The sequence below is a fragment of the Teleopsis dalmanni genome, chromosome 2 (genome assembly GCF_002237135.1).
Source record: "Teleopsis dalmanni isolate 2A chromosome 2, ASM223713v2, whole genome shotgun sequence".
NCBI classification, from domain to species: Eukaryota; Metazoa; Arthropoda; class Insecta; order Diptera; family Diopsidae; genus Teleopsis; species Teleopsis dalmanni.
In genome coordinates, this window is record NC_051847.1 from 232,695,890 (window position 1) to 232,717,777 (window position 21,888).

Genomic DNA, 21,888 nt, shown 5'->3' on the forward strand with positions numbered 1-21,888 from the left:
GCTGTTAATGTGAGACTACCTCAAGTGCATTTATCGATTTTTACTATGGAAAATTCTTGTTGTCTGTCATCGTTCAGGCACTATATTCGCCAGATCTGGCGTCGTGCGATTTTTTCCTGTTCCCGAAACCCAAATTGCCCCTTCGTGGTACGCGTTTTGAGTCGATTGAATCGGTGAAAGAGAATTCGTCGAAGGAAGTAAAAGCCATACCTGCACGGGTCTATGAAAAGTGTATGGAAGATTGGGTTAAGCTTTGGCATATGTGTACCGCTTCAGAAGGAGCATATTTTGAAGGAGATAATATAAATTTGGAATAAAATTTAAATTTGTGTGTTTTATTTACAAAACCCCAGTACTTTTTGAGCAGAATATAGGGTTAAATATCAAGACTGTGCATAATATATCTTCCTAGATCGCAGTGCTTACTAGTCATTAATAATAAGAATAATAATAAAAGCTAGATTTTCTTATTTTTAAATCGCGCTAAAATATTACCTTGTATACATACATATATACACTTATAATTACTAACTAAAATTAAATAAATAATCGCATCTAAGTCGCCTATCAAGTCCTAAAAAGTAATAAAGCGTGTTTCAGATACTACTATTATAAATAATAATAGAATAGCTACTATATAACTTTGAACAGGTGAAGGTAACACCCTTGTTGCATGTGGTATTCTATATATTAATATCATAATTAAAATTCTCATTTAGTTTAATGTATTATGTATTTACATAAACCAATTTAGGAGATGATAGCGATTTCGATTTTAATAATGTAAATATTTGGTTTGTTTTCCTTATAAACTTTTCTAATTTAATGTCATTTTTATTTATTGAATCCATTCAAAAGGTATTTTCATGTTTAATAAGGGATGAATTAGATTTGAATAGTTAAAATTATATTCAGCTTAGTCGTTTTTACTAAGACAATATCCATTGAAATCTGTTTGAACTAATGCATATTTTCCTAAATTGTTATTAAAAAGTTTTTTTAAAATTATAAAACTTTGCATAAATGGGTGCGGTTATAATATCTCTAATCAAATTGATTAGACTTGACGAATGTTTTATTTATGGTAATAGTGCTAATTTTATTTTAAACAAATTTTAGAATTCATTCATTTAAACGAATAAATATGTTAGTTTATAGATAAGAAAATTTATAGAAAATTTGTAAGATAACATTAATTTCTAATTTTAAATGAATTTGTCCACTTTTAAAAATTCCAGTGACAAAGAACTGATAGAAAAAGTAGCATTAATTTTTAAGTATATTTAAATAATGTACTATAAAATTAGACTTCAGCTTACCACAATACCGGCTATGGAACCATGTCTCAACTCTACCTGACTGTAAGCATGATGTAGGCAAGGAGATGAAGTGAGACTGGTACAGTACTGCAATAATAACAATGCCAGCAAAAGCGTAAAATAATAAGCGGTGAATAAATGTGCTGTTAGATTTAAAATTTTCTGTAGAAAACTTTTGTAACTATGTTTTCAATATTTAAAAATTATTATTACTTACTATAAAGCTACATATATTCTTCATATTTATTTAAAGAGACGCTGAATTATTTATTTAAAATATATTCGTGCTTCATTATAAAAGAAATTCGATTTTCAAGTCTAAATTTAACAGAAGGAATAAGAAAATATTGTAAGTAATTATATAGATAGTGAACATTTATATTATGTACATACATATAAATAAAAACAAGAATATTGTACACATTATATCTTGAGTTTTTCAAAAAAATTTTTTTTATATATCTGTTATGTTTGTCTCCATCACCGTTTTCTTTTCTTCGGCTTTAATTGCCGTCACATGCTTTTATTCGTACTTTGAAAAACTGTTCCCTGTAAAATTTAATGAATTTTTTTCTCATTTCAATCTCACTTTCACCACTCAACACAGTACTACAACCGCAACGACAACCACTCCCACTCCCATTTCCACTCCAAAAAACTTTGTATCTGCGGGAGATGCTGTATTGTGCAGCTGTGTCACTTGTTGTATTCTGTGGTTTTTGTCTGTCTCAGTTTTATTGCTGTAATTGGCCACCAAAAAGCATTTCACAAGCACGATTTTTTGTTGCTTTTCTTCCAATTTCAGATGACTTTGGGAAAAAATTTGGTTCTTTCTTATTTGTTTGTGTATTTCACATCAAAACTTGACAGTTGGACAAATCGAGCCTTAAATTTGTTCTAGCAAACTCTGACATAAGTTTACCTTTTGAAACACATGCTCCATAATTGTCACCTTTTGCTGAATTGATCTCAAAATTTGTGTCCTTTTATTTTGAATTCACAATGTATTTCCAATTTATTAATTAAAATTTATTTAAGATTCCAGACAATTTATTGCTGTGGCAATGCCCTTAGAGTTTGTTAGCATTCAAGTCAGTACTTGAGTTCAATGAAGTTTAGTGAACTGCCGTTTTCTGTTGATTTTCCAAATAAAATAAATTATTTTGATGTATGAGTGAAATATGTTTTTCATGATTTTTATTTTTAATTTAAGGTTTTAAAAACTTTGTACTTCTCTTACAAAAGCAGACGAAGTTAAATTAATTAATTCATTCAAATTTATGAATTAGTTACTTTGTAAATTGACGTTGGCAGTTATAAGTATTTGAAATCACAATATTTTAATGCTTAGGCCCCATCAATACAGTAAAATCTTTAATATTGTCTTTAAAATTTATAAGGTATTAACATACTTAAATTATTGCTTAAATCTATATAAACATATATATATATATGTATATTTACAAATATTACAAGTATATGTCAATGTATATATATACATATATATACATAAAAATATGTTTATATAAGTGTAAGTATTTCGAAAATCAATTGTTCTCTATTCGTATAAAAGCAGTTCCTAAACCCTTTTTTTATAGACCTAAGTCTCTATTAAAAACGCGCATACATGACCGGATGATTTTAGTGACAGCAGAAATTTTACTTCGGTTTAAGTAATAAACCGGTGCCGTTCTGTAACAACACACTCAGTTACATTAAATCAATTTTTAAAACCAACGTTTAAGATTGATAGTAGTAGATTATCTTTTGAACATCTATGTACGCCAGGTTTTTAATTCATAAAAGTCAATAGTAGAATGTCTTGGTATTCGTAAAGTATCAATTTCTTTCTTTTTTCTCTTCTCACTGCGGCTCCTACATTGAGGCTAAGCATAGCGTAAAATATTTATTTAGGGTCATAATTAAGTGATCACCACAAAAATATGTATTAAAATCAAGTACTCTCCTAAACTGATAGATCAATCTGTAAAATATTTATGTAAGGTAGCAATAGTTCATCGGCTGCAGCCGTCTTAGTCCCGAATACGTTTTAAAATACTGATATTTTATTGCACGAAATATTAATTAATTATTTATGTCACTTAAAAAACCTTATATTTAGAGAAACTGGACATAGTCTATAAAGCTCTTATTTAAGACAAATTTTTATGGTTGTAAGTTTGGAAAATAGTATTTTAAGTAAATTTCAATCAATTTTCCCATTATTGTCTTGTTCTGTGCAGTTACAATCAATTTAATTACAAATCCAAATTGCATGTTATGAGTTGATCATAATCATAATCATAATCATAAGAGATTATTGGACAACCTGATTCTCCACTAGTTCTTTGAATATGGTTAAGGACTTTTGAAATAATGCTTTACAATTACAGCCATCGTAAGCGAGGACTAGACGACAGGTGCTTTACTAATAGTATCCTCGTCTCAAAAGATGAAGTAAAGATAATTGAGTGTCCTTTATCTTGGTGTTGTTCATATTGAGCAGCAATCTTCTGATCTTCCTTCGACTTAAATGCACAAATAGCACCAAAACCTGTCACTGCATTTTAATGTTATGGTACAAATTCATTCATTCGTTACTTCCACATCTAACTAGAAAACCTGTCATTCTTTGTAAAATAGAATCTGGGTTGGTGTTCTGCAAAGATGTTTATTAGACTCTTCTCTGCACAGTCTTCACTTAAGGTACGTCAACACGCTTATATATACATACATCTACTATATAATTATAGATAGGTAGATAGATTATTCCGGCGATCTCAAGGGATCCATTTATGGTAGGCCCTTAAGCCAATTGTGTTTCAATATAAAAAAAACTTATAGGTTTAAAATCACTTTGAACTTCTGGCAAAGCTTATAATGCTATTTAAGAGGAGATTTTGCAGTTGACCAAGATCCTCAAAAAAGAAAGCAGTGTCGAACATGTGCCTGACAGAAACAACGAAAAAGGGAGGCACTTTCATTATAATCACCACAACTGAAGCAGGTCTGTTTGAAAGAAAGATTCAATATTCTAGCATGCTTGCCTAAAATGCAGTGATTTGTGAGTAAATCTATAACAAAACTGATATATCTACAAAGCATCTTAGAGAATTGGATTTCTTTTTAGTAGAGCGTGGCCATACTATATACAGATGCCTACATTTCGTTGAGTTTTCCTATGTTTTATTAAAAAGTCCAGCACAGGAAGAACTCAGTAACAGTTACATAAGGTCAACGATATGCCCGGAATTTTAGTTGTTTCGAGTGGCGTCCTAAAGTATCCAGCCTGGTTAGCTATTCTGCTTTGTCGAAACTATCCCTATGACTAGAAACCTATATTAGAGAAATATTGAGCTACGTTGACATTTTGTTTAAAGATGTGTGGTAGTAAGTAACTTTTTTTGCAAGTAAGTTTCCTATCCAAAACGATACCTACAAATTTAGCTTCCTCAGCAAATTGTATCGCAGAACGTCGAATATAGGATGGAGAATATTTGGAAACCCTGTGTTTCCTAGTTAAGACTACGATTTCAGTTTGGCTGGAGTTAAACACATGGATATAATTCAGCTTCCACTTATTTAGGATATTAAAACCATTTTATAAAATATTCCTTACGGTGGTGGCATATTTTCCGGTAACCGTTAACGCAGTATTATTCTCATATGCAGTAGTCTCGCAGCTTACTCTCCTTAGTTTCTGTTGCAGCTCATTCACAACTATATTCCAGAGAAGAGAAGAGAGTTCGCCACAGATTTTGCAGCAGCTCATTTTAATATTTACTAAAGCAACCAGAATTCCTTCAGTTTGAGATTTTATAGGAATACCATAGTTGAGTCTCACGAATTCTTGAATGGAGTATGGAGTCTGATGTCATCAAATGAGGTTGTAAAATTTCGAAGTGAAGCTCGATTTTGTTTATTATGTTAATGAATTGGAAATAAGTAAGCATATAAAATATATATAATATATATAAATTTTTCATAGGTATGTATCTTAAATTTAACAGTATTCTTTTAGGTAGAGCAGGTTATGATTTTTAGATTGAATGTAGATTCCATCAAACATTTGTAGCGTTGTCAAATTTAAATTTGAAATTAATTACAAAGTGGTCCTAGAATTATATTTCAATTAATTTTCGTAGTAAAAAGGATAATGAGCGTGGGCTGTTGAATTATAATATGAGAGGAGTTTGTAGAAATGCTTTATTTGCTTAAGATATTATTAAAGGAAGTAATTTGATATTTTTTTGTGAATATTGAAAATATATCCTTGAAATATTTTATTTTTAATTAATTTTGTGTTTCCTTCAGGTTATCTAATTTTTTCATTTTGTGTGTCATGTGTTTTTTTTCAGTAATTTTGTACATAATTAAGCAATTAAATCAGTTCCAGCTGTACTCTGTACCCCTTCAATGCTTAACAGGCTTAATAACAATACTAAAAGACACCAACTAATTAAAAAATTAAATAGGAATGTTCTAACTTCACTTGCCTTGAATTAATTCACACTTCCACACCGAACGCCTCTGTCAATTTCACTTCACAACGGTGAGTATTGAGTACTTCCGTTGTCTTCGCTGTTTGTTTCCCACGACTTCCGCTTCTTTAATATTTACTTTCATTTACTTAAGTATTATATTTGTTTTTGTTTTTGTATTTGTATTTGTACTTCTGCCTTAGTGAATGCTATTGGATATATGTGCGTTCAGATGTTTGAAGGAATTAAAATTTACGTTGACACTTTAGCTTGTCGCTTTTCATAGCTGTCATATTTGTTTGCGTGAGAGTTGCCATTTTTGTGAACATTTGTCTTGTTTCTTGCGTTCTTGCGTTGTTGCGTTCTTACGTTGTTACGTTGTGGGTTGTTGGAGCTGCTGCTCATTTTCCGCGTCATGCTGATTATGCAGGAACACGCTTCGCCTCGTCTTAATGTTGCCAATTACATCAAAATTCATTTTACTATACCTTCGTTTTCTTGACTCTTCTTCATGCTTTCCTTGCTTTCGTTCCTTTCAGAATTTCATTATGCAAATGCGATAGGTCGAGTGTTGGTAACATTGAAGTTGTTGGGGGCGCTATATTTAACCCCTGTGAAAGAGTTCATGTTTATTTTATTTTTTATTTATTTTGCTTTTTTTGGGTTTGTAGTTCACTGTTATTGAAATGAGTGGAGCGCCCTGGTTTCTTGAATTGTCTGAAAACAAAGGCAAGGTCACATCCACTAAAAAGTTCAGTGAGTTTTGTCAGCGTTACTGCTGTGCTGTTTGTGTGGAAAAATTTGAATCTCAACATTAAAACATCAATTCGTATCTTGTTTGTTTTTGCGTCGTTACTCGATTTGAAAAGATTGTTTTTGCCATTTACTTACAAATAAAAAACTGTCATTTTTTAATTGTACAGTTTTTTTCGCCATTAAGCTACACTGAGGGGGTGGGTATAAATTCTAAAATTATGATTAATTCGGTTACAGCGGTACTTTCAATAGCGTACTAAGAATGATATGGTGGATATGACTACCAATTTAAAGATTGATTATTCATACATATAATAAAGCAAGCCGAATAATCGTATTGCGTTGAATAAAGTATTTTCCCCACTAAAATTACAATACTGACCCAATGAAATCTGTCGATCCGACTACTTATGTGCATGTCATATCTCCTATCAGGTTGTTCATCTATCCGTCTAATAGAATGAAAGTTACGCAAACAATGATTGTAAATAGTTAAAGTCAACATTAGTTTAAAATTTTGTAGACCTCCTATATAAAGTAAAATTGAGAACTGCGGAAGAACAAATGACCCGGTGAGTTGAGTATTTTATCGAAATGTTGAATAATCCGCGGATGACAGCCTTGTACAGATCAGCATATACTGAACTAAACGTGATATTACTCTATCTGGAATAAATTGTGCACTACAAACAAAAATCAATGTAATCAGTGCTAGTCTGAAACTAGCAATCAGAGTAAGCAGAGTCTTAAACGCCGCAATTCACTTGGATATGATAACATCTGTACTGAATGACTGCAGTGCGATATAGCACAGACAGCCACAATATGTCCTCCACTCATTCAAAAAATTTGGAATAAGTAATATTTACCCAGTTTGTGGATATCAGGGTATAATCTTGCAACCTACTTCAAGTAAAATACTAAGCCATATTATTCTATCATGCATTTCAGAAGCAATGATCAAAACGTTGTACAGAAAACAGTTTGGATTTCGAGAAAACCGTTCATGCGTCGACCTTATGAACACAGTCCACATCGTGTTCGAGCAATGTAAAGAGTTCTAGACATCGGTATACGCAGCTTTTATTGACTTCAAAAAAGCGTTTGATAGGGTCAACAGAGGATTTCTTTGAAATGTTTTAGAGAAACTACAAATTCCAACTAAAATAATATATCCCATAAAAGCTATGCACACAGGATTTAAATGCTGAGTATTGCACAACGGGTTGCTGTCAAACACACTTGAAGTAGCCACGGTGCATATTATCACCACTTCTATTTATCCTCGTGGTGGACGACGTGATGCGAGCGTCCTTAAAAGGCAACAAAGGTATCCATTCATGCACCTGCAAGATGTGGAATATACAGATGATGTTTATCTATTTAGCCATTACAACAAAACCTTACAAGAAAATATTGAAGCACGGGATAAATGCAGCAGTCGCCAGCATAGAGATTAATCGGAACAAGGCAAATGTAATGGCTGGATGATACAACTCAATCTCTTTGCCAATTGTTAAAATAAAAGAAGACAGTGTCCACTCAGTGGAATGTGTGGATAAATTCAATTTTCTAGGTAATATAGTTGCAACTAAGAGCGGTGCTGACGAGTAGATTGATTTTCGTTTAACCAAAGCCAAGACTGTATTTGTCACGACTGCATTAAAAACACCAATATATGGGCCATCACAAATCAATCATCTGCTAGTGTTAAAATACGTAGACGCAAATGGCGTTGGATATGCAATAAGCTGCGCAGACTCAATTAAAACATTGCACGCTAAGCTCTGAGGTAGAATCCTTAAGGCAGCCGTTGACCTGGAAGGTCAGCTAGAAGTTGGAGATGGACAATTGAGGAAAGGCTAAGAGATTTATTCCTAGAATAATGTCTGCTGAGAATCAAGTAACAGAATCCGATATAAAAGGATAGTGGAGGTCCTATGTTCTACTGGCAAAAGAGGATATGAGATGAAGTATAATATATATTTTGTAGACTTTTTTTAAATTTTCACTTAGCGAATTTATTAGAGTGCCTTGTAAAAGTGGAATAGAGTAATTTCATAATGCTATAGATGGTATGTTATCAAGAGTAACGCTTAATTATTGTTATATGAATATGACTCTGAATAAAGGCAGTGACGAACCCTTTTAAAGGTAATGATGAAAGAATTTTTTTTTTTTGAACACATGACGTATATTGTTAGATCAACAATTTTTGGTTTAATTCTAACTGTGATAGTAAATACATTTATGTATTCAAATACGTGTTATTTTCAATATCCGTTCTGGCGAATATTACTTTAGCCGTTAACAGGGTTAGACGATGACATTTTACTTATCTCATATATAAATCTTTAGTTACTAACTTACTAACTCAAATACTAAGACACAACAACAAACATAGTTATAGTGTATCTTTGTCAAATGCTGCTTGTATGGCTTCAGTTACTAAATGGATTTGATCAATAGTTTAATGCTTAGTCGGAAATACTTCCTGAATAATTTTGCTATTGTAAATTATAAACATATTGATCTGAATGATATTATTCATTATGGTGGTTTACCTGGCTGTTTTATAAGGATAACCTTCTCAATGTTTTTTGATACATACTATTACCTATTATTGCATATATATGTATTATATTACCTATCAGTACATCAAAAGATAAAGAGGATTTTAAGGTTTAAACTAATTGAAATGAAGAGTTCCACTAGTACATAAGATACAACTCTCATTATTGCAGAACATCAAAGCAGTACCTTTTCGCACATGAATTACAATGTACTCGTAAATACCTATTACACATGTACTTATATATATGGGTTTTCAAAAACTCCTTTTCAGTTCAACATGCACGAATTAAAATGGAAATCAAGAAGTGAAAGTAATGTGCAGATAAATAATTTTTTTTGGACACTCGAAAGATGCTACGCCGTTATCTGTAACATTAAACATTCAAATATCAAAAGATATTTTATGAAATAATTTTTTTCCCTGTCATAATGATTATACAAAAGCGTCTCTGAAGGTGTATTTCGCATTAAATTGATTTTTGCTTTTAGCATTTTAGATACGTTTTTTACGGCGCTCCAAACGAGCCTCTTGAGAATTCATGCCACAAATTATAAGCATTTTTTTGCCGCAAAATTTTTTTGAAAATTTTTGCTATCTTTGCAGGATTTTGTAAATAAACATTAATACTCGTAAACGTAAATATATTTGTGCCTGCAATATAATTTGAATGCTTTTATTATGCGATAAGTATAATAATATTTGCATTACATTGACAATGTATAAAGTAGGTATAGAGTGGGTACTATAGGTAGACTAACACGCTTGAAACCTTCTAAATTGTCGTATGAGATTTACTGCTTTTGGTGCACTTATTGCGATATGTAAATTGGGGAATAACGAAATAAGCTCGAGTCTAGACTTAGAAGCCGTGAACTCAATTATATTATGATTAAATAAAGAATGCTCTTCGTACCATTTTTATTAAAGTAAATAAATTTCTTTCATATCGTAAATTAAAAAGAGCGATTTTTTTTAAGAGAAAATCAAATGACTTCTATTTTTTAAGACGTAAAAAAATTACATTTTGTGTAGATTTTGTAAATTTTGTAGAGAAAAGTAATTAACTCACAATGACACAATGAAATAATGGCTGACGAAAAAACACTTGACATCTGATATCTTTAAGTTATCCATATACCGAAGATATATATATCTCAAACTTCATTGTATGGGTATTTGATTCTGTGAATTTTTGATTTACTACCAAATCTGGGTATTCAGAGAATTTAGCTTTATAAATATCTGTACCGCCATGGTTCAACTCTGGAAACTACTGACAATAAGTTGAATTGTAGAGAGCAATGCGCTATGTCACTTTTAAAGCCTTTCCTGAAATTGTATAGCATTCTTCTCTAATTCTCTAATTCAGGTACAGTAATACCCCGATTTGTGTCGCCCTGATTACCATTGATTCGAATTTCGTCGCCAAAAAAGTGTAAGTTTTGGTTTGAAATTGCATTCATAGTATCTCGATTTGCATCGTTTTTCAATACATGCGGGGGGTTCCCATTTTATTTTTTGTAGATCGCATTTTTTAAAGGCGGACTTACATGTATTAAGTTTTTAGTTAAAAGGTATCAATTTACATTTGTGTGTTAAAATGGAAAGGTAAATTTTTGTTTTATAAAATATAAAAGTGAGTCAAAACCGAAAACAAATTTCCTTTGGAAGAAAAGTTGGACATTTGAAAACGTTTTAAACTTGGAGAAAAACCTGCTGACTTTGGGAGAATTCTGGGTTCACCTCCAATTACTGTAAGAACAATTTCATATCATGATGTGAGTAAGATAGAGGACTACTGATTAGCTGCCATACATTTTCAGGCCAAACAAGTTACAAAAACTAGAACTCCATTTATTGTAAAAATTGAGTTCCTACTATACATTTGAATAGAAAATTGGAATCAAAAAAGAATGCCATTGATCCTTCAGTATAAAAATGAAATCTTCCAAACACTGCTTTCCAATTATTTTAATAACAGTACATTATCAAGTTAAAAATGTAATTTTTTTTCTCTTTTCATTTTTTTATAATAGAAATTTACTGCGAAATAACTATTTTCTAATTTACAATAATAATAACAATAATAATAAATACAATTTATAATCTAATAATTGCTATCAATTCCTCAACTTAGTTGTAATGGATTCTTCCTCTAAATCAAATTGTTTTATGAACACCAAAGAGTACTCATCGGGAAGATGAGCTCGATAGATTGGAGTCTCGATAGATTATAATTAGTACTTCAAAGTTTTGGAGTGTGAAGTACTAGAATTGCTAAAATATATATAGGCGAAATTTTTTAGGGTATCATTTAATTTTCTGTCTTACAGAAATATACATGACCCAAACGTTAGAATACTATATAATGTTCGAACATAGTATATGAGAGCAAACCGCCTAATGAATCATACTTCAAAATTAAAATGCTTGAAGATTGAATAAGATTTGAATGCTGATGCATTACATTTTATGTTCTAATATAACTCCACTAATGATGATATTCACTTCTTCGAACTTTGTTTAGCATTCAGTAAGCAAAACATTCTACAGAAGTTGCCAATTAGTTCGTTTTAAAAATTAGTCACAACAATAAATTTGTGACACAACTTCAGAATCGTAATAATTACAGTACGTACATTTAAAAGCAAGTAAGTCTTACCTACATATCAATATACTTAATATATATCACTTTTTTGAATAAAGTGGAAAGAATCAATTTAGAAGTTTCAATGCATGAAAAATCAATTAATTGGACTGTGGTAAATATTTTATATAAAAGTTATAGCAAGATATATTGGAAGTTTCAATTGCGTGATGTGTAAGGTTGGTCGGACAACTAAAATATGAAAGTGTGGATTGCTTTTATTTTTGTATTAGCATATATTCTTGCGGGATTGTTTGTACTTGGAGGTGATCAAAGCTGGGGTATCAGGTCTCCAACAGATAAACTATTGCTACATAAAAGACTTATATGGCCTGTCGCTCACAGGAATGGTCTCAACAAATACTATTCGTACTTTCAAGTACTGAAAAACAAAGTGTTTATTCTTTTAATTAATTATGTTTTTTTTTTTAGAATAACCGTCATGAGAGTAAAAAGTATCGTATAACACGAATAGAGTTAAAGGATCTCCAAATGTCACCATTCAGGAAGTTAAAACCTAAAATAGTATCTGGAGGAGTAAATAGGTCTCATGTTGTAATTAGAATTAGAAGTAAACGCAGCTCTGGAATAATGTACGATTTAAAAATATACGGCAGAAAAAGGCGTTGGACCGATTGGTTTGGTTGAGAAGTTATATTTTTAGAGGATTTAATTGTGGTTTCTAATTAATTACGAAAAAACTGACTAAATATTTATTAAATATTAGACGATTTTACACTTAATAAAGAATTATTAATATTTATTTTTTGCCTTTTCGACGAAAGTGTGCGTGAACTGAAAAGAAAAAAGAATCCCCCTCAATTAATAAATAAGCCACTTTTATAGCACATTCTTTGTAATTATGGGAAGAAGATTGAGTATGTTCATTTCCAATGGCAGGTGCATTGATAAATGCAGGTGTCGGGCCTATGCGAGTGAAAAATGGGTCGCCGCAAAGTTTGAACCTGAATTTAGTTCAGTCAGGACAAGAAACAACAGATTTTCTGGTGTTAACTCCTTAAACGCCTACAATCTACAAGAACAATCTACAAGACTATTGGCAGACTTGTTTGAAGTTTGTGTGTGAGTTTTTTTGTTTTTAAGAGTATCACAGCTTTAAAACAATGCTTTTAAATTTATTAAATTATGTTCATAAAATCGTTATTATAACTTCATAGAGCCACTTTTTTTAGGCATTATATCTTCTTTGGGTAGGAATAAATAACTTAGCAAAGTTAAGACAAAATTGATTCAAAATAGTGGAATTCTTCAAAAGGTACCGCAGACCGAAAAATGAAAACTCTTCGCCAATAACAAATAATTTTACTAACACGGTGAAATCAATCACACTTTTTTATTTAATAAGTGACAATAACCTATAACAAAAAACCTGGAACTTGAGTATTGAACGTTATTGCAGCCTTGGCTACTTGTGGATAAACACGATTAGTCATCGCTTCTAATTTGACAGACACGAGTTCTAAGCCTGGCATTGGCAGTCCTAACAAATTATATACGGACTATAAACTAATTAAATAAAATTCGATTATTTCCAAAGACCACTGATGAAGAGTACTTGGCAATACTCGAAACAGCGTTGTATGGTCAGCCAAATTTCAATAAATTAAATAAATTTTTGTTCTAGTCCTTTCTTTGCTATTGGAATCCGCCTAACTTTTAAATAGTTTCTTTTCGTCATAAAGACGCGTCACTCTCGGCAAGAGTGTTGTGCTCTATTGAAGAAACGGCATTGAATAAATGAAACTATCAATAAAAGTCATACTTTGTTATATTTAAAAATAAGTAAATAAGCTTAACTAGAATGTTTTGAGTTCAAAGTCGACTTCCACCACTAAAGTGCATAATATCACAAATCTTGTGACTAAACTTAAAATAAGTTTAAACAAACTATAAAATTATTTTGAAATTTTGGCAGCACAAATTATAAATTTTTGAATTCTTAACTTTAAAATGAAAACCTAAGCACTCTTAATATGAAGATTTGAAATTGATGCAAGAATATCTCATCCAATGAAAATTAAATTTCTTCAATTTCGGAATTCTTTTTAAGATAAGATGTACTAACCAGCACCAACGTTTTAGTTAAAATTATAAATGAATGTTTAATATGATTAATTTTTTTTTTAGAAACGAAATGGAATTTAGTATTGATTTAGTGTAAACATTTTTTGTATTTTTTCATCTTAGTTGATTGCAAAGTTATATTGAAATGCTTATTACCATGTAATGTCTATACAGCGCATTAACCCCTTCACCGCTCACAATGAACGATAAAAATGGTCAAGCACCATATTTTAGAATCCAAACCTAAAGCCACACATAGTATAGCTTAAGCTTCGTTTCCTGCTCAACCCTAACACCAACAAACCTTGGTACTAGTGTCAAACCTTAGGAGTTCTACCAAATGGCAAACACCTGCGAGTGACTCTAAGGTCAATTACCCTATTCCCTAATCCTTTAGAAATATTGTTGGTAAATAAACTTAGTCTAAATATACCCCTAACACATATATAGATAATATAAACATATATTAAAATATTAAAATACATTATATATTAATATATATTAAAAACTATTAAAAATAATTATTAAATTTACTAAAAATTATTAAAAATGTTAAAAAAATGATTAACAACATTATCATTATAAAATACTATTTTTTAAAAGTCTAATCAGTCCACACAAACGTCCGTACAATATGGATTTAAAATCTACAAACTTCCTTTCGGAAGCTAAAAAGTCTCAGTCCTCTGTCAGTTTCCACTGACGCGTTTCGTCTGGGAACTACCCAGACTCATCAGACTTATTATATTTTATATTATTATTATATTATTACATACTTATTATATAATTATATATATATTATTATATACATATACATTATATAATTTTATATATATTATTATGTACATATACATTATATAATTATATACATATATACATTATATATACATTGCGTGAAAATTATTTTGTTCAATATTAAGACTTTTAGGTATATGATTTTTGCTTTAATATATCGTTCATGAGTTATGTTCATATGTATAACCCATCTTCGGCACAATTGTTTTTATTTTTAAAAATGGAAAAAGTCTATATTTTGCAAAAAATTAAGGCAATATTACTTTACGAATTACTCTTTAAATTAATTTTAGTGATTTTTATATATTTATTAATAATAATATAAGATTAAAAATTCTAAATTTTAATAATATATGTATATATTCTTTTCTATTTGCAGGCTTTGACTTTGCAAAACAGTTGGTAAGTAAAGAATCTATTGTTAATCGTAATTAATATTTAGACACCAGTGTCTTTATTGTGGGAGCAAGAAGTTTATTCAAAAAAAGTCTACGTGTAAGCGTATTGAAGTTACCAAATAATGTCAACATTTTGCATAAAAGCTTACAGTAGGCAACATTGAAAAAACTTATATCAAACATTATGTGTCATATTTTTTCAGTCTTCTCTACCATTTTGTAGCGAAAGGTACAGTGTTCGGCTTTTTTTGCTTGCAGAGAGACATATTTTTCAAATAAGAATCGAATCTATTTAAGACCTCAAAGCCTTTTTCGTATATTTGGTAGGTAAAGTTGTTGGATTACTTATTCTGCAAACACCAATTTTAAATTTTTATAAATTAAAGTAATTAAAAAAGTTTCCTAATAGTGGAAAAAACTTTGTAGACGTTTTAATATAAAAAATTTATGCGTTTTGACAATAAATTTTTTAGAAACATGTATCTTATATATATTTATTTGTTTTACGAATGAAGTCTTATTAAAAAGTGAAGGTTATCTAATTTATAAAAAAATTTCTACATATTCTCATATTCTGAACACGTCTTCAAATCAATTGGGCTCCCATAAATGACAAAGAACATTTATATCAAAACACAGATATATATATAAAATTTGTTACTTAAAATTTTTGTTGAATTGAATATATATATAGCTGAGTATATAATAGAATATAATAATAGGTTATTAGTACATACTTTATCTAATAAACTTGTTTGTGAACAACAAACTTACAAAGTTATATATTAGAGCCTACCCATTTTGGTATTCATTGCTCCCACTAAATCGATGTGAATACTTGAGAAGTTATGTCACGTACAATTATTTTGTTATAAACATTTAAATAGAAAACTAAATAGAATACTATTAATATTGTATTATAATTAGAAATAATTAATTTTAACTAATATTTAATTAAATGGAATTATGTGGCTATTATGAAAGCAAGGGAGATTAAAAATGTGTCAACATGTCAAAAATTATATTTGCGAGTGCGTAAAGATAAAATAAAAATTATCATATTATATAGTTGACATATAAACTGAACAATCGTTATTAATCTTGCTTCGTTATATAAAAACAAATTTTTTTTAAATGAATTTGTAATTCATGTGAATAAAAGTTATTATATTTTTAATTTCATTCATACGTAGCTGTCATGCACTCGGACGAGTTGGAAATAATTTTTCCAGTAATGTATTTTTCAATTATTAAATTTTTTTAAAAAATTTAATTAAAGTGTGACAACTCATATTCCAAAATAGTTGTGTACTATAGACTAGTAACAAAGCACAAGTTATCGTAATTTTGATTATTCCATTCTCTTCGGTAAGAACCTATTCACACAGCAAATATTAATTTGATCTTAATTCACTTGTTAATTTCAGGTTTGTATTTGCACGCTTATTCGTAATTCCTATTACGAATTTAAAAGAGCCTTAAAATACAAATTTAATTCACAATCAAAGAATTTTGATTTATTTTTGGAACTTTAACTTTCAATTTTATTTTGTGTTTTGCATATATAAGCCCAACAAAATTTCCAGTTCGTCCAGAGTTGCCATCAAAAGTAGTGCTTATTTTATGTTGTTCTTTTGCGTTATGCTTTTAAAAGAAAAGGCCTAATAATATGTTATACATGTAGGTATTCTGCTTTGGTGTTAAGTAGTTTTTGCTGTTTGTTAGCCTTATTCAGGAGTGCAAAAACAGTATGGTCATTATATATACGTTAGCCTATTGTGAATGCCTAAGTTTTTACAAGTTATTCCAACGCACAAGTAAATTATAAGAGTTTTCTCGATCCACGTGTAGATGATTTATAAAAATATGCTGGTATAAATATGTAGGTGAATAGTAAATATTAATTCAACATGTAATATATAATATCAGTTAAAATCGCAGAATATTTGAATTATCGGTTTTAAAATCATTAATTTTACGAATCGTGTTTAGCTTTATAGTCCACCATATGACGAATACATTATTGATATGGTATAGTAGGGTATAGCCTTTATTAATTAATTACTGTCGAACCCAACGTTGGTTTAGAGCTATGCATACCTGAGTTGACCATACAACGAGGTGTAACGAAACACGAGTACCAATTTGAGGGTTTAAGACATAAATATTTTTGAACTATTTATTATAATTATTAAATTGTGTAATAAAATTATATATTGAATTTAAATCCACTAATATTGGTGTTATATATGTACATAAGTTTAAATATATATATATATATGTAGTTATATTCAAATTTCAACCGATCTCCATAATGCTTGTTAAAGAGTATGTCTAGTATAATGATGAGTATATTAAGCATAACGCCGCACATAAAACAGATCAATCCCTTTATTTAACAGAGAATGTGTTAAGCATGACGCAGATCATCAAGCATTCTATCTGGTTTTAATCAGTTGAAACAGGTAATTACTACAAAATCCGAAGGAAATGTATATATATATTTATGGTTACCGTTTCAACCGATAATCTACCTTGCATTATATTAAATCGATATTTTTTCCTTGATTTGTAATTTTTGTTTTTGTAGGAAAGAGGAGAAAGAGACGTTTCAATTTTGCGAATACCCTATTTCGAAATTATTGAAAATGAATTCAGTGACGTGTTCTGATCTTAAAAATGGCAAGATTTATAGTCACGCTGTTGACGAATTCTTAAAGAAAAATTATCTGCTTATAAGCAAGGATGAATACATCGAATTCCCAAATACCTGTGGTCTTTGCTTCAAAGTTATGACAATGTATGCTATAGGTATATGTAATCACCCGATTTGCCTCGAGTGTTCTGTTCGCATGAGATTACTTCACAATAAACTATTCTGCGCTATATGTCAAACTTTTCTACCGAGAGTAATATGTTCGTCAATCAAGTTACTATATCAAAAATTGGAAATTAATTTTCAACGTGAAAACTTATGCTATCAAATGCGCGGAATTGGTTTTTATAACGTTGCTGTCGAAAGAGAGTTTTACCATTTAATAGAAAACTCTTGCTCTTACTGCAATGTTTTGCCATTCAACAATATATCTTTTTTAGATAAGCATCTCTATGAGGTGCATAGCTTAATAGTTTGTATTTTATGCGTTACTCATCTGAAGAAGTTTCCATCTGAGCGTCAGGTTTACACCAAAGCCTCCTTGGAGCAACATTGGATAGAGAATCATCCCCGTTGCAATTTGTGCTTAATTCGATTCTTTGATAACAGTGAACTCTTCTTTCACATGAAGCGTACTCATTACTGGTGTCATATTTGTGTGAAGACAAGCAATTTTTATCAAAGCTATGCTGAACTGCAAAAACATGTTAGCGAACAGCATCTTATAAACATCTGCGGAAATTGCGTTCAGAACCAGTTTAATAACTGTTTTGGCAACGGACGTTATTATCAAACAAATTCATTAGAATCACATAAGATACAGTCGAAGGAAACTAAGGAAGTGCTGTGCGGCACGGAAGTAGCAAGCATACTTAAGCAGCAGGAAAATAATACAGAGCACAATAATTCCTTAATTGCAAAAGAAAACATCAATTATGCCAACAAATCAATTGCGTCGCTAATTCCATTTCCTGATCTTCAACAAATCATGCAAAGTAAAAATAGTAATTCATTTGCTTTTTTGAAAAATAGAAGTGTAAAAACTATGACAATGCCTCAACTCCAAAACTCTATTGTTGATGAAGATTACAAAGATAAGGGTACTCCTCTTACTACAGTGAGCAGTTTAAATACAGATAATATTCCTGAAGAATATTTTAGCACTGCTACTACTTCCAGACCATTGTCATCATTTTATAAATCATTATACCCAACTTACACTAAAAGACAATCTAAGGCAACTGCTTACACGACTGCTAAACAGGTTTACTGTAAAACTATTGATCAAGCAACTAGCACCAGTAACAACCATAACAAGAATGAAAAGATCATTTCTGCTAATTTGGACCTTGGTAGTGCTGATAATGAAATAAAAAATTTAAATGAAGAGTCAAATATGGGATTTACAAGAACAAATACATTTAATAAGTTATCAGCATTACAAAGTCATATCGTTGATAAATTTTGCGATAATATTGTCAATTCAAGTAAGAGTAATAGCGTTACAGAACACCCTAAAAATTTTAAAATAGATTTTCCAGATTTTCCTCCACAACGCTTTCAAAATTCTGTAAACAAGCAAACACAAACTGACCCGACAATGTTGAAATTTACACCCTCACGGATTTCTTCAACTTTTGTATGTCAAAACAATTCTGGAACGAATCTAGAAAATATACAAAATTATAAGAAACCAGTTCCCAAGTTCACAGAAACTGATTTTCCAAGTTTTTACTCTGAAAACAAATCTCCAAACTCATTCAAAAAGAAATAATTATGATTGCTCTGTGAAAGTTTATTAAAATTATATTTAAAATTATTAATATGGCTTATAATCTAATACTCAATCAATTGTACTAACATTTGTTTCAATTTAAATAAAAAATTTATTAAAATTTTAATAGATATAATTAGCTTACCATTCTGAAGATTTGTTTAAAATGTGTTCTTTATGTTAACATATCGAAACTGATATGTGTTATTATTATTATTATTAGGGGATGTGGTACAGCGAACATCGGGTCTATTGTGCCCCCTTCTGTGCTTAGATTAGGTCTTTAAGCCCTGTTGCGTAAATAAAAAGTAGTATAGAACCTACTTTACAGAGTTTTATTGCCTCTTCCATAAGAATATACATTCTTAGGAGCCTATTTCGGATGTGCATAAGCGCAGGATATTCTAACAGCACATGTGTGGTCAACCTCTCTTTCTCTTCACAGAATCTACAGTTTGCATCCGTAAGTATGGTATACCCAGTCTTGTAAGGTGATCTTTTAGTCCACAGTTCTTGTGATAATACAAGGTTTTTTTTTTGATAGGGTCTTACAATCCTGGTATCTCTTATTGTTATAGGTACCAATAAGTGATTTGGATTGTTTTAATCCTGGTATATTATGCCAGTAATCATTTTTATTCTGACCAATATGTATGCTCTACTCTTTTATCAATGATTTTATAGGTAATCCGCAAATATGATTGAACTAATTTTAAAAATAAATTTACTATTTTCTATGCATTGATTTAATAGAAGACCAAGAGGAATGATGTGTCCTACAGTTCAGCATTGTACAGTGTAAAGCTCTTTCATACTCGATTTAAACAATATCTACAAGTCGTAGTGTATTTTCACTTAATTAAAATAATTAAACTCAACTAAAAGAACAACTTATGATCTTAATTAAAATAATTTGCATGAAAATATCGAAGTATCGAGTGTTTCCTCAAGCACCAGAAAGCGTTTTCACCTCCTTTTGGAATTTACGAGTATTTGCGCTCGTTTTAATTTAAAAGTTTTCCTCTTGCATTTTTTTGCTTCCTGCTAAAACTGTTTTATGTATTAAAAGTTAAAATAAATTCGTTCTTACCCTCAGGTGATTCAGATACACAAAGGGGAATAAATAAATACACACAACAAGAAATACAAGAAATACAAAAAATACAAGAAACGAGAAACAAGAAAAGGACACCAGCAAGGAAGAAACTACGCATACTTGTGTTATGTTATTTAACAGAGCGTAGACATAAACCCCCTTCGATTCTTGAAGGGCATTAAAATACAATAGAAATTCGACTTGAAACACATACACATAATTGCATTCACACTCACACACACTCGCACTCAGGCTCACACTTATTTACACACCAACACTTGCACATTTTTAAACAACAAAATTCGATATTCCTTCAAATAAATTCTCTTGTGTGTTCGGATACGTGCAGCAAATGAACACAATGAAGCGTGAATCGAAAAATTATCTTCAAGGCAAACGTTATTGTTCGCCATGAATAAAGGATATCTGTGTATATTTGCGTATCCTTGTAAATATATTTAGTATGCAAAATAACAATAACAAAAGTAGTCATGCTAACGTGTATTTCATGATTTCAATAAATTTGAATTCAAGTGTTGGGTTGTTAAACTTTGTAACATTATATTTGAGTGCTCCTTCTTAACATATTAAAGGATGTGACAGAGTGAGGTCAGAAGTCATTACAAATATTGAACCAAAGTGGCATTTTTGTTGGTTTTAGATTATATTTTTATTTTTCGATTGCAATAACTTTCGATTCGACAAAATAAAAAAGGACATGGATTAGCTTCGCTTATTTCGTATTATTTTTGCATATACTCGTATATTCGTATTATATACAATCTACATGAGTATTTGTTTTTAAAATATTTAATAAACTATTATTGTATATAATAATGCTGATGGATTGAAAAGTAAAGATTGATTAATATTAAAGTCAGAATAAATATTTTAGTTGAAGATATTTATTTTTATACATTTTATACATTAAGTATACCTTCTGCTCAAAAAGTAACGGATTTGGTTGTTTGTTAACTACTCCTTAAGTAATAGACCTTTTTCAAAAATTTTTTTTTGTTATGTTGGTACACTAGGGTGGCTCAGAAAAACTAAAATGCGATTTTTAATGAGCGCACCCCCTAGGAATATGCCATTGACCTTAAAAATGATATTCCCAAAGTTTTGGAACAATAGGATTAAAAATGACGTTGCGCCACTCGAGCAAAGTTGGGTTTTCAGTACAAAAAACAGAAATTTTTCAATTCAAGGTCATTTTTTATCTTTGTTACTTATTTCAACAGTTATTAATATATACTCATTTGATAGATAATTAAAATATCTTTTTAATAAGATACTGATGAGCAAA

At 30.2% G+C, this 21,888-nt stretch overlaps 2 protein-coding genes across 2 annotated transcripts; both read left to right on the plus strand.

Annotated features, from left to right (window-relative positions):
- The first annotated feature begins 11,948 nt into the window (after nucleotides 1-11,948).
- LOC119673912 lies at nucleotides 11,949-12,478 on the plus strand. Its single transcript, XM_038085019.1, has 2 exons — nucleotides 11,949-12,157; nucleotides 12,211-12,478. Exons 1-2 carry the CDS (start codon nucleotides 11,978-11,980, stop codon nucleotides 12,424-12,426), a joined length of 396 nt encoding a protein of 131 aa, XP_037940947.1. The 5' UTR covers nucleotides 11,949-11,977; the 3' UTR covers nucleotides 12,427-12,478.
- A 2,867-nt stretch (nucleotides 12,479-15,345) lies between these two features.
- LOC119686403 lies at nucleotides 15,346-19,523 on the plus strand. Its single transcript, XM_038100980.1, has 3 exons — nucleotides 15,346-15,379; nucleotides 17,647-19,199; nucleotides 19,245-19,523. Exons 2-3 carry the CDS (start codon nucleotides 17,705-17,707, stop codon nucleotides 19,484-19,486), a joined length of 1,737 nt encoding a protein of 578 aa, XP_037956908.1. The 5' UTR covers nucleotides 15,346-15,379; nucleotides 17,647-17,704; the 3' UTR covers nucleotides 19,487-19,523.
- Nucleotides 19,524-21,888: the final 2,365 nt, after the last annotated feature.

Excerpts from the sequence above, each read along its gene's own strand:
- LOC119673912 (XM_038085019.1), top strand. The coding sequence starts at position 11,978 with ATGAAAGTGTGGATTGCTTTTATTTTTGTATTAGCATATATTCTTGCG. Across the intron at positions 12,158-12,210 it reads AATACTATTCGTACTTTCAA|AATAACCGTCATGAGAGTAA; the intron begins GTACTGAAAAAC and ends TTTTTTTTTTAG.
- LOC119686403 (XM_038100980.1), top strand. The coding sequence starts at position 17,705 with ATGAATTCAGTGACGTGTTCTGATCTTAAAAATGGCAAGATTTATAGT. Across the intron at positions 19,200-19,244 it reads CGATAATATTGTCAATTCAA|ATTTTCCAGATTTTCCTCCA; the intron begins GTAAGAGTAATA and ends ATTTTAAAATAG.